The sequence below is a fragment of the Lutjanus erythropterus genome, chromosome 9 (assembly GCF_056507025.1).
Source record: "Lutjanus erythropterus isolate fLutEry1 chromosome 9, fLutEry1.hap2, whole genome shotgun sequence".
NCBI classification, from domain to species: Eukaryota; Metazoa; Chordata; class Actinopteri; order Lutjaniformes; family Lutjanidae; genus Lutjanus; species Lutjanus erythropterus.
The window spans coordinates 1561589-1572610 of NC_139325.1; the positions used below are offsets into that span (position 1 = coordinate 1561589).

At 40.4% G+C, this 11022-nt stretch overlaps 1 protein-coding gene across 1 annotated transcript; it reads left to right on the forward strand.

Annotated features, from left to right (window-relative positions):
- Positions 1-5510: 5510 nt before the first annotated feature.
- mc2r (melanocortin 2 receptor) lies at positions 5511-10475 on the forward strand. The gene is made up of 2 exons (XM_084725898.1): positions 5511-6234; positions 9913-10475. The coding sequence occupies exons 1-2, from the start codon at positions 5864-5866 to the stop codon at positions 10463-10465; spliced, it is 924 nt and encodes a 307-aa protein (XP_084582024.1). The 5' UTR covers positions 5511-5863; the 3' UTR covers positions 10466-10475.
- Positions 10476-11022: the final 547 nt, after the last annotated feature.

Genomic DNA, 11022 nt, shown 5'->3' on the forward strand with positions numbered 1-11022 from the left:
AGCATTCTCCTACTTGTGCTATCTGTGTGTTACCATTTTCAAAATCCCCTTTGCTACAGGAAACAGCAACAGTAACCTCTGAGCTAGTGCCTCTAATGGATAGCACAGATTAATATTGACTGGAAAAGGGGGGGCAAGAGAGGGGATGATGCAATGCAAAGGACCGCAGGCTGGAATCAAACCAGGGCTGCCGCAGGGGACTGACAGCTTCATGTGGCACAAATGTGCCCCACTTTTACCTTTTCTTTTGCAGATATACACTCACTAGCCACTTCATTAGGTAGACCTGTTCAGCTGTTCGTAAATATCTAATCAGCCAGTCACATGGCAGCAACTCAATGTGTTTAGTCATGCAGACATGGTCAAGATGACCTGCTGAAGTTCAAACCGAGCATCAGAATATGTAAGAAAGGTGATTTAAGTGACTTTGAACATGGTAAGGTTGTTGGTGCTAGACAGGCTGGTCTGAGTACTTAATAAACTGCTGATCTACTGGGATTTTCATGCACAGCCATCTCTAGGGTTTACAGAGAAAGGTCCAAAAAAGAGAAAATATCCAGTGAGCAACAGTTCTCTGGGCGAAAATGCCTTGTTGATGCCAGAGGTCAGAGGAAAATGGCCAGACTAGTTCGGGATGATAGAAAGGCAATGGTAGCTCAAATAACCAGTCGTTACAATCAAAGCCTGCAGGAGAACACAACACATCAGACCTTGAAGCAGCAGCAGAAGACCACACCGGGTGCCACTCCTGTCAGCTAAGAACAGGAAACTGAGGCTACAATTCACATGGGCTCTACAAAACTGGACCATAGAAGATTGGAAAAACTCTGCCTGGTCTGATGAGTCTCAATTTCTGCTGCAACATTCACATGGTAGGGTCAGAATCATTTCTTGTATCAACAGTTCGGGCTGCTGGTGGTGGTGTAATGGTGTGGAGAATATTTTCTTGGTACACTTTGGGCCCCTTAGTACCAACTGAGCATCGTTTAAACACCACAGCCTACCTGAATATTGTTGCTGACCATGTCAATCCCTTTATGACCACAGTTTACCCATCTTCTGATGAGTACTTCCAGGGAGGGGGTCCAACCTGGTATTAGCAAGGTGTACCTAATGAAGTGGCCCGTGAGTGTATAGATCATTTTTGGGCAACATCATGATTATGCCATGGTATTAGCCGGAAGTAAAACAAAGCAAAGGCTGGAGCCAAACAGAGAGTAGTAAACCACATAGCCAAGCTGAAATGTCATCTTACTGTGGTGCTGGTGCCAGACTCAGTGCAGTAATGGCTAAATATTGAAGTTTCCTTGCATGCCACTGCCAGTCAAACACAGCAAAACAAAGACATCTAAGAAGAAAGCAGGGAGATTAAAATACAACCTTCTAAATCCATATTTCTCTTTTTTTTTTTTTAACTAAGACAAGCTTCGATTGCCTCGTTAACTCCACAAAACTTCATTTAAACTCTATAGACAGACAGAAACAAAATAGAACTCTTCAAGTTGTCAAGTCTTTTCACTGATACAACAACCACCAGCTGTGGCTTGATCAAAATAAATCCATAATTCGCTGTGCTAGAAGTGAAAATGTTCTCATTATACAGACTGGTTTCCTCTCACCTCACATCCTCACGGCTCAGTGCACCATCATTAGCTGCAGCAGTGTCGGGCAGTGCCTGCAGCTCTTCACACCATTAAATTAGCAAATTAGATGACACAAATCGGCCAAAATGACGAGGGATGGACTCAGTCATTGATATATTCATCCAGTCACCCATTTCTATGGCAACTGTAGAAAGCTCATCCATCCATTGAGTGAGCGTTTAGGTCAGACAGTCTGCTGTCATTGGTTAAGGGGAACTTTACTAAGTAACACCCGTGATCCAGGGGAGTCAGCCATTGTTAAGAATCAAGCCAACAAACTTGCTAGCTAGTGTTAGCTAAGGTGTTTAGGGAATTTTCCCTCTCCACCTAAGCTCCACCACAAAAAACGTCATAATGTTTTCTAACTGAAAAAGGGTCTATAGTTATTATAAATCCAGGTCTCACCTCCCCACATGCAAATGTTCCACCAAAGCAAGTTCTCTCATATGCTGTTTTGCAGGGGCACTCTACCTGCATTCTGGGCTTTGTGCCACCTAAGACAATTGTGATTGGTTTAATGAAACACTAACAAGCAAGAGTGTTTGTACCCCTACTGCAGAATGATAATGTGTGCAGCCAGAACTTTCTCCAGCGCTGACACAGCACTGTGGAGAGTTAGTGTACTGTTGGCTCTAAAGGGGCAACACAGACTCAAGATGAATAACCTGCGTCAAAACCATTGTTTTCCAGGCCCACCACACAGAAGCATTTTGGTGTGCGTATTGGCACATCCCTGCTACTGTACCTGCACAACTTCCTCTATGTATATGCAGAGGTGGCAAAAGTATACACAATCTTTACTCAAGTATAAGTACAGATACTGGTGTAAAAATACTCTGGTAAAAGCAGAAGCACGGATTCAACTTCTTTACTCAAGTAGAAGTGAAAAAGAACAGGATCTGAAATGTACTCAAAGCATTAAAGTAAAAAGTTGTCCTCTGAAGGACATTTCTACCTTTTTGTATTGTTTCGTCTTGTTTTTTTAAACTTGTTACATCTTTTATGCAATTTTCATCTTGTTGTGTCTTTTTTGTAGTTATGTTTTGTTACATTGTTATCACCATGTTACATCTTTTTCATTGTTTTTGTCTTGTGTTGTTTTTATCTCATTACATCTTTTATGTTGATATTGTTTTATATTTTCTTCTTGCTACATCTTTGGTCATTTTAGGTTTGTTACATCTTCTACACCATTTCCATCGTTAGGTTGTTTTCTTCTTGTTACATTTTGTTATCTGTTGTACGTCACTTTTGTCTTGTCACATCTTTTGTTTTGTTACGTCTTTTATGCCATTTCCATCGTTACAGTTTACACATTTTTGGCTTGTAACATCTTTTACTTTGTCTTTGTCTTGTTCAGTCTTTTTCATTTAGTAATGTCTTTTATGTCAGTTACATCATTTTCATCCTGCTATGTCTCTTATGTAGTTTTGTTTTGTTGCGTCATTTTCTTCTTGTCACATCTTGATGCTTCTTTTACGTGATTTTCATCTTGTTTCGTATGTCATGTGTGATATGGATGGATAGATACACCAAGGAAACATCTTTTCTATGTGTTATTGTCCCATCCATCTGTTAAAATCAGTCTTGATATTAGGAAAGTGGCGCATAATGACATAAAGTAAAAGTAATCACAAACTCCCCATTAAAACTAACTTGTGCTTTCCTACAAAATGTTTGTACTGAGTTACTCCCTATCTCTTTGTATATAACATGTCTGATGTGTGCTAGTACAACATCTGATATGAGTTAAATAAGGCGTCTCTGCTTGCAAAGCCTCCTCAGTGTGAATTGCTCTTCAGTCTTGTTTTGATTGTGAACTCTTCACGTAGAAAATCAAAAGTATCTGGCCTGAAACACCAAAAAAGTAGCCTTAAAGATCAGTTTTACCACTAAAATGAGCCTCATTGATCATATGCTCCTCTCTCTCCCTTCTGACAGAATTAAGGAGGCAAAAACTGAACTGCTGCAGGAATTCATGAGTGTGACTTCGATTTTCACCTGCAGGCACAGCAAATCTGATTACATATTTCATTTTTACATTACTGCATTTGTACTGTCATTTCTACAATTAAAAGTGACTCAGCGTACAGAGTATTTTAAAAGCGTCCTTTATTGGATTGAATACAGCACCTTTGGATGTTCTGAAAACACGGAGACTGCTTAGGGACTGACAAAGAAAAAAAGGGATCAGAGGGTTCAGGATAAAAGCTTGGTATAATTATTATAATCATCTTCCGTCTGCAGCTTGGCAGGAATTCAGACTCAAAACCCAGATCACAGAGTATTTCCTTCATTTAATTATGATCATGATGATCAGAAAATGTTCCCTTTTAAATGTGTTTCATAATCGTAACAGCGCTGTCCCATTACAAAGGTGGAACTAACCATTTTCAAGCTAAAGGGCAGAATATTCTATCAGATGAGCTGTTAGACCTTGGATGAAAGGTCACACGACTCATCAAAGAGAAAAACAGTTGTAATGGAAATGATGCATGACTCAGGTGATTCGGCATGTGGGACATTGTAAGGGAGGTTATTGAAACACACTGAACAGAAACAGGAGGACTTTAATAATGTGTCTTTCCACAGGTGAGACATCAAGCAAACATTCTGACCAATCCTCGAGAGGACAGACAGGAGTCCACCGGCACAATTCAACAGATCAGCAGTCTAAACCACTCCACTGCAATCTCACATAAACCACTTTGGCAATAACTGAGTGTCAGTAAGGACTGGACAAACATTCCTTGTCTTGAAAAAAATATATATATTGCATGTCCCTTCTGTACACAGCAGAGGAGAGGCAGATGCGGCCACTGTAGACCATGACTGACTGCACTGTGCAAAACAACCCCCTTCCCGGCTAAAAATAGGGAGTATGTGAAAAGGACATTTTGTGACAAGCCTGTTGCCAGCATTGCTGTGTGTGTGTTAGCTCGAGTGGTCAATCACCAGAGAGGTTCCACTTTATAATACCAGCACCATTTTAGGTCAGACTTCACTTCTGGTCATTGATGGTCATTACACTAAACTACAATATACACAGAAAACATTGAAAAACTGGGACACTGAAAAAAAATGTGCAGTCAGTGTAGAAAATCAGAAGCATGTGGCCAAAAAAACTGAAAAAGTAGCCTTGAAGATCAGTTTTACCACTTAAATAAGGTTTTGATTTTTATGGTCCTCTCTCGCCTACTGAGTCAGAAAACCCTGACAGAAATAAGGAGACAAAAATAGGCTGCTGCAGGAATTCATGACTGGAAAAAAAAAATTTCAGTATCGAGACTGCTTTATTTTCGCTTAGGGCCGGGTATCAATACTCAATATGTCCAAGGTATCTACTGAAATAACGCAGTACCAAGTAGTATTGAATCTTCTACATTTAGTCAATCCTTTTACTATTTGTAAGGTTGCTCACAGCCAATCAAGTGTTCTTCGATGATTGGACTGCTACTGCAGCTACAACTAACAGCCAGTAGCTTCACTTGGTGTGGTGAACTTGAGTGCAGTGTGTTTAACAGTTTAGCATGCTGAAATGCCACCATGAAGTTTGAAAGTATGAAAGTTAAAAAAAATGTATTGAATGAAGCACACTTGGTATCAGTATCACTTTAAGGGAACTGCTATCCTTACTGCTGTAGTGATTTTATAAACGATACCCAGCCCAATATTCCCCACAATCAGGAAACAGTTTCCACACAATCAGAAAAGAAAGGCTGCGAATGTGCACAGAAACGAACCAAATCAGCAGACAAGGATTGAAATAACAGCATCTGTATTTACATTTCAACACAGATGCTAAGTTTTCGATGGTCAGTCAGTAACTTTGCACAGCGTCGGCCTTAGGTCCACAAATACCAGCAACTCTGACTGGGATTATTCCTCCTCCTGATACAGGGTTCTACTTTCCTTGAGCCGGCTACAATAGCACAGAAACATGGTCCTAGGCCAAGGTAAAGCTGCAGGGAAGTAAAAAGTTCCAGTTTCAGGCCCAATACATTACTTGGTATTGAATCCATGCATAGACTCTTGTACTCACTGATATCTGATCCCATATTTTAGGCTGTGTTGAAGGTATTTTACGATACAGGTATCGGAACAACCCTAGGTGGCCTAACTGAGGCTAACCTTGACATAAACTAAGGTTATCAGCAGTTTTCTTTTCTCCTCTAAATAGCTGTAGTTTCCATGTTAATCAGCTTTTCAATCTAGACAAAATGCCATCTTTTCTAACTATAAACGCCACTGCAATGAACCAGACGGACTGCCCTGAGGTGCAGGTCCCCACCCCCCTCTTCTTCATCATAGGTGTAGCGAGCCTGGCCGTGAACCTGCTGGTTGTGGTGGCTGTCATACGGAACAGGAACCTCCACGTGCCCATGTACTGCTTTATCTGCAGTCTGGCGGCCTTCAACACCATCTCCAGCCTCACCAAAACATGGGAAAACCTGATGCTTGTGTTGGCCGACGTGGGACACCTAGAGAAGACAGGTTCCTCGGAGACAAAGCTGGACGATGTGATAGACTCCTTGCTGTGTATGTCATTTGTGGGCTCCATTTTCAGTTTCCTGGCTATTGCTGTGGACCGGTATGTATGTATATATGGCTTGGATTTACACACAGAAATGTGTTACATGAATGTTTACAGTATTCTTAAACTGTAGCAGAGTGAAGGATGGATTTGAATCTATAATGGCATGAATGTATCCCTCAGCCTCAAGCCAGCTAATCTGTCAGAATCCATCTAATTTCAAAGGCAACATGATGCTGAAAGCTGTTTTGTTCCATTTCAAATCACCTTCAGTCACTGTGAAGGAAAGCAGAATCATGCTGGGCATAACATAGATTGTAAAACAAAAAGGCAAGTGATTTATTTGATCTGTTTACTGCCTAGCAGGCTGTTTTGAACCGTTTCTCTGTGCATTGTGAGCCCTAAAACCAATTATCCTCTGCTCATATTTATGTAAATTCAAAGCATCAGGTCTCACTAACGAGGACTCTGGGGAGAATTTTGAAAAGTGTGAACTTTTCTCTGGGCTCTAACTCCTACTTCCCCAGTTTATTAAAGGCAGACATTCTGCATTTTTTACCGCAACTCAAGAACGCTTTGTATATTTTTCGGGTTACTCTTCACCATGACACACCGTGTTTCTGATTTTTCCAGGCAGCTGCTCATCCCAGATCATGTCAGTATGGTATGACAACATGTAGCAGTCAAAACATGCCTGTAATGCACATGGGAGAAGTTAGCCTTCAGGACTTTCAGGCAGAAAGCTTTTGCCAGCAAGTGCAGAGCATGAGCAGGACTTCCAGCTAGGAAACTGGGATCAACTCCCAACTCAACTTGCTCAACTTGAACAGCTGCAACTATTTTTAAACTCAGTTGACCTATAATCTTCAGTTTAAGTAAATGTATTTTCAGTTTCCTGGCCCTGATTAGATGGGTTTAGGCAACAAAACTGTTTTGTAAAGTTTTGGAATAGACCACGGTTTGGGTTAAAATAGACTGTTAACATGTTGGAGAGGTTTTCTGGCAGAAATGCTCTTGCCAGAAAGGCAGGCAGAAGATCCTAAAGGCTAACTTCTCCCCTTTGCACCTGTAATCTATCCCAGTGACAAATCAGCTGTCTTACTTTCCTATGACAGCAAGGACTTTTCCTGCTGGTGTATTCAAATACTTGACATATATATGTAGATGTTACACTGACCTTTGGATCTTCCGTCAGTGTTGCTGTCATATTGGACTTGGCAAGACTGGCTTGTAAACAAATAGCAAACAAGTACAAGTAAGAACTATAAACTTTACATTTCTCAACCGATTTCAAGGGTTCTGCTCTACACAGAGTATGAAAAAAGTTTTGTTTTTCTAACTTTGTAGAACAAAAGTAGATTATAAACTCTTGATTTAAAAGAAACAAAACTAATTGAAATTGGTTGAGAAATCTAAATGCTGTAGTGCCTATTATTCAGAAAAATGGCAGCTACCCCATTTACATTTACATTTAGTCTTGCTCAGTCCAATATGGCAGCAGTCAATGCAGCATCTACAGTATATATATGTTTATAGTTCAAATGCTTTTGGAGAGTGTTCTCATAGTGGGCTGACAAAAATTACTGCATGGTCTGCAGCAATGTGATGTCTACATGACTTCTAGTTGATTGGAAGTTATATTCCCTTTAAAGATTTTCCAAACATTATTTCTGTCTCACAAAATACTTTGAAGTTTGTGGTCACCTTCTAATGAATGCAATACAATATTTTATTTACTCTCCTTTTAGCTCTGTTTTGGTCTCCTCCCACTCCCGAGAAAAAAATCTGCCTTTCAAGCAGCTGTATGCTCCGCTTTCTATTCGCTACCATTGTCTGTCTATAGTTAGGTGCTGTGCAAGTATCATACAGTTGATTTATTATAGAGTTTTGCTAAATGATCTGAACCCAAAAAATACCATTTTGCTACAGGGGTGTCCTGGGAAAGACATTCAGCCCCGGACTTGTTTCCCGGCACCAATTCAATTTGATAAAATTGGATTCCACACTCTTTATCATGTTATTTACAGAGATCAACAGTTCCCATCAAGAGCAAGCACTAACATGACAGTGATGGGGAAAAAACTCCTTTTAAGCTGCAGAAACTTTGAGCAGAAGCAGGATCTGCAGTGAGCAGCCATCTGCTGCAACCAGCATATACTTCTACATATATGTGCATATGTGCACATGAAATGTTAGAAGATAACATTTAATTACAGTTATGTAACACAATATTGGAGGACAGCCAAGTAATATCACTGAAATAACCCAATGGGAAATGATTGATGTATGCTGTGTAGACCTACACAAGCATCAGCTGACTGATATATTTGAGACAGCATTAACTAGTATTTCATTTAATTTGCTTTATTGAAGCAGGTGAAGGACTTGTGGGTAATTGTATGGAGCCAAAGCATTACATTCTCCTGGCTACAGCCCTGGACGCAGTGTTCACTGGCAGTTGTGAAGCTGAGGAGGCTGAAGCCAATATGTTATGAGTTAGCAAATGAAACAAAGCTTTTTTTTATGAAAATAGCTGCCTGTAGCTGATAACAGACTTTCCAGGCCAAAATAATGAGCTAAAAGAAATTAAAAACCCCATGCTGAGGGTAACTGCAGAGTCAGGGAATAATAATTTGTCATATTACACAGTCATGTAATCCTTTCAATATAAAATTATTGATTGGTGCAGCTATAATCAATATTTCTATAATAACAATGTATCAAATTAAAATGTGAAAACAATGTGACTATGTGAAAGAGGAATTATCAGCTGAATTTGCAGCTCCCCTTGACTTTTCGGAGCTTTATACCAAGTTTCTGCCTATTATTTAGCTGTCTGGCTGACAACAGCTGTATTCAGAGAAAATCTCTAAAAACCAAATGTACACTACGTCAGCACCAAAGAGCAGACAGACACAGTTAGAGAAAAGCTGGTGAACATAGCAAATAATTTAGCTGCTACAGAGTCAGATATTTCCCCCAGGAATTGCAAGAGACCTAAAGAAAGCTAAAAAAGAGTGTCACAGCTTGACACAAATAAAAAGGTAATACAGCCTGCAGGGACTGGTAGATGTGCTTTATGGTGATTTATGCACTCATACAGATTTGGAGGTTACTTAGAGCCCATTTGCACACCACTAATGCACACACTTAAATCGTTTCAAGTCATTTAACCACTGTTCCTTAGGTGGCAAGTTTACATACATTAGTCAAATAGAGCCGACCAGTCAAATGTTAGACTGACTTTATTAATAGTTTCATCATGTTTAGAAGATTACACTGCAGTCAGTCCATATGCTTTGGTGATGGTTCGATTTTCAGGCACTTAAAAAGCGGATTATGCAAATATTCTCTTTCGTCACTTGGAGAGAAAAGTGGCAGTGCATCACTCTGGTGCAGTTCACCAGCACTACACCTATGCAAACATGTCTCCAACTGTTTGCCAACAAGTTTATCATATCAACTTAAAAGGTGATGAGATGTTAAATTTGTGTTTCTGCTGCTCGAATGACTAGAGAGTTTAATGGTTTAAAGGGACAGTTCACCCTTAAAACAAAAAATACATATTGTTCCTCTTACTTGTACTGCTATTTATCCATCAAGGTAGTTTTGGTGTGAGTTGCAGAGTTTTGGAGATATCAGCCATAGAGATGTCTGCCTTCTCTCAAATATAATGAAACTAAAATAATAAATATAAGTTGCGCAGATGATGAAATTACTTCTTTTCACTTCCAGTTACATCACCATCTTCCATGCACTTCGATACCACAACATCATGACAATGCGGCGCACAGGGGCCATCTTGGGCGTCATCTGGACAACATGCTGGGTGTTGGCCTTGCTCATGGTGAGATTCTTTGACACCAAGTTCATCATGATCTGCTTTGTCGTCTTCTTCCTCGTCTCCTTGGCGACTATCTGCTTCCTCTACCTCTACATGTTCACACTGGCAAGCATCCACGCCAGGAAGATCGCCGCTCTGCCCACCAGCGGTGGGGGGAAGGGTCGGCGTCAGCGCTGGCAGGGCAACAGCATGAGAGGGGCCCTGACTCTCACCATCCTGTTCGGGGCGTTGGTGGTATGCTGGGCGCCGTTTTTCGTCCACCTCATCATCATCATGGTGTGCCCCATGAACCCGTACTGCGAGTGTTACCGATCGCTGTTCCAGCTGCACGTGGTGCTGCTGATGAGCCACGCCCTCATCGACCCGGCCATCTACGCCTTCCGCATGGCTGAGCTCAGACACACCTTCAGGAAGATGCTGCTTTGCTCAGACTGCAGACAGTGATCATAGAGAAAATCTAGTGGTGAAGCCCAAATAGTGAACTGGAGCCATAAACTGTTAAACCGTTAAATCGGTTGAAACCCTACTTCACCCTATTACGCCATTTGTATCATAATTGATACATGAGTTTCTGAGACCTCTACAACATTAGTATGAGGAGTAGTTTAGTGAAATACCTGTCGCATGTCATCTGAGACATACCTTCTGGTCTCTGGTGGATTATCAGTGCACTGCAGGCAGCAGCCGGCCTCTGACGGGAAAATCCAACATGGCTACCTTCATGTAATGATTCACACAGTTTTGGCAGGGAAATCTTTGCTAATTTTAAAAAGGTTACAGTAAAAATAAAAGCTATATTGTTACAAATATTTCAACATGAATATTTACTCTATTGTAACATGCTACAATGACATATTTTGTTGCTTATTTTATAGCAAAATTGTGTTAAAATGTGTGTATCAAAAATGATACAAATATGATATAATGACAACAAGATAATTTATCTGAGTCCCTTAATTATTATTCTATTGAATTTCATGATGAAATCTGCATTATTCCTA

Bases quoted from the DNA above. Each gene is read 5' to 3' on its own strand.
- mc2r (XM_084725898.1), top strand. From the start codon at position 5,864: ATGCCATCTTTTCTAACTATAAACGCCACTGCAATGAACCAGACGGAC. The intron at 6,235-9,912 runs GTATGTATGTAT...TTTCACTTCCAG, and splicing joins CTGGCTATTGCTGTGGACCG to TTACATCACCATCTTCCATG.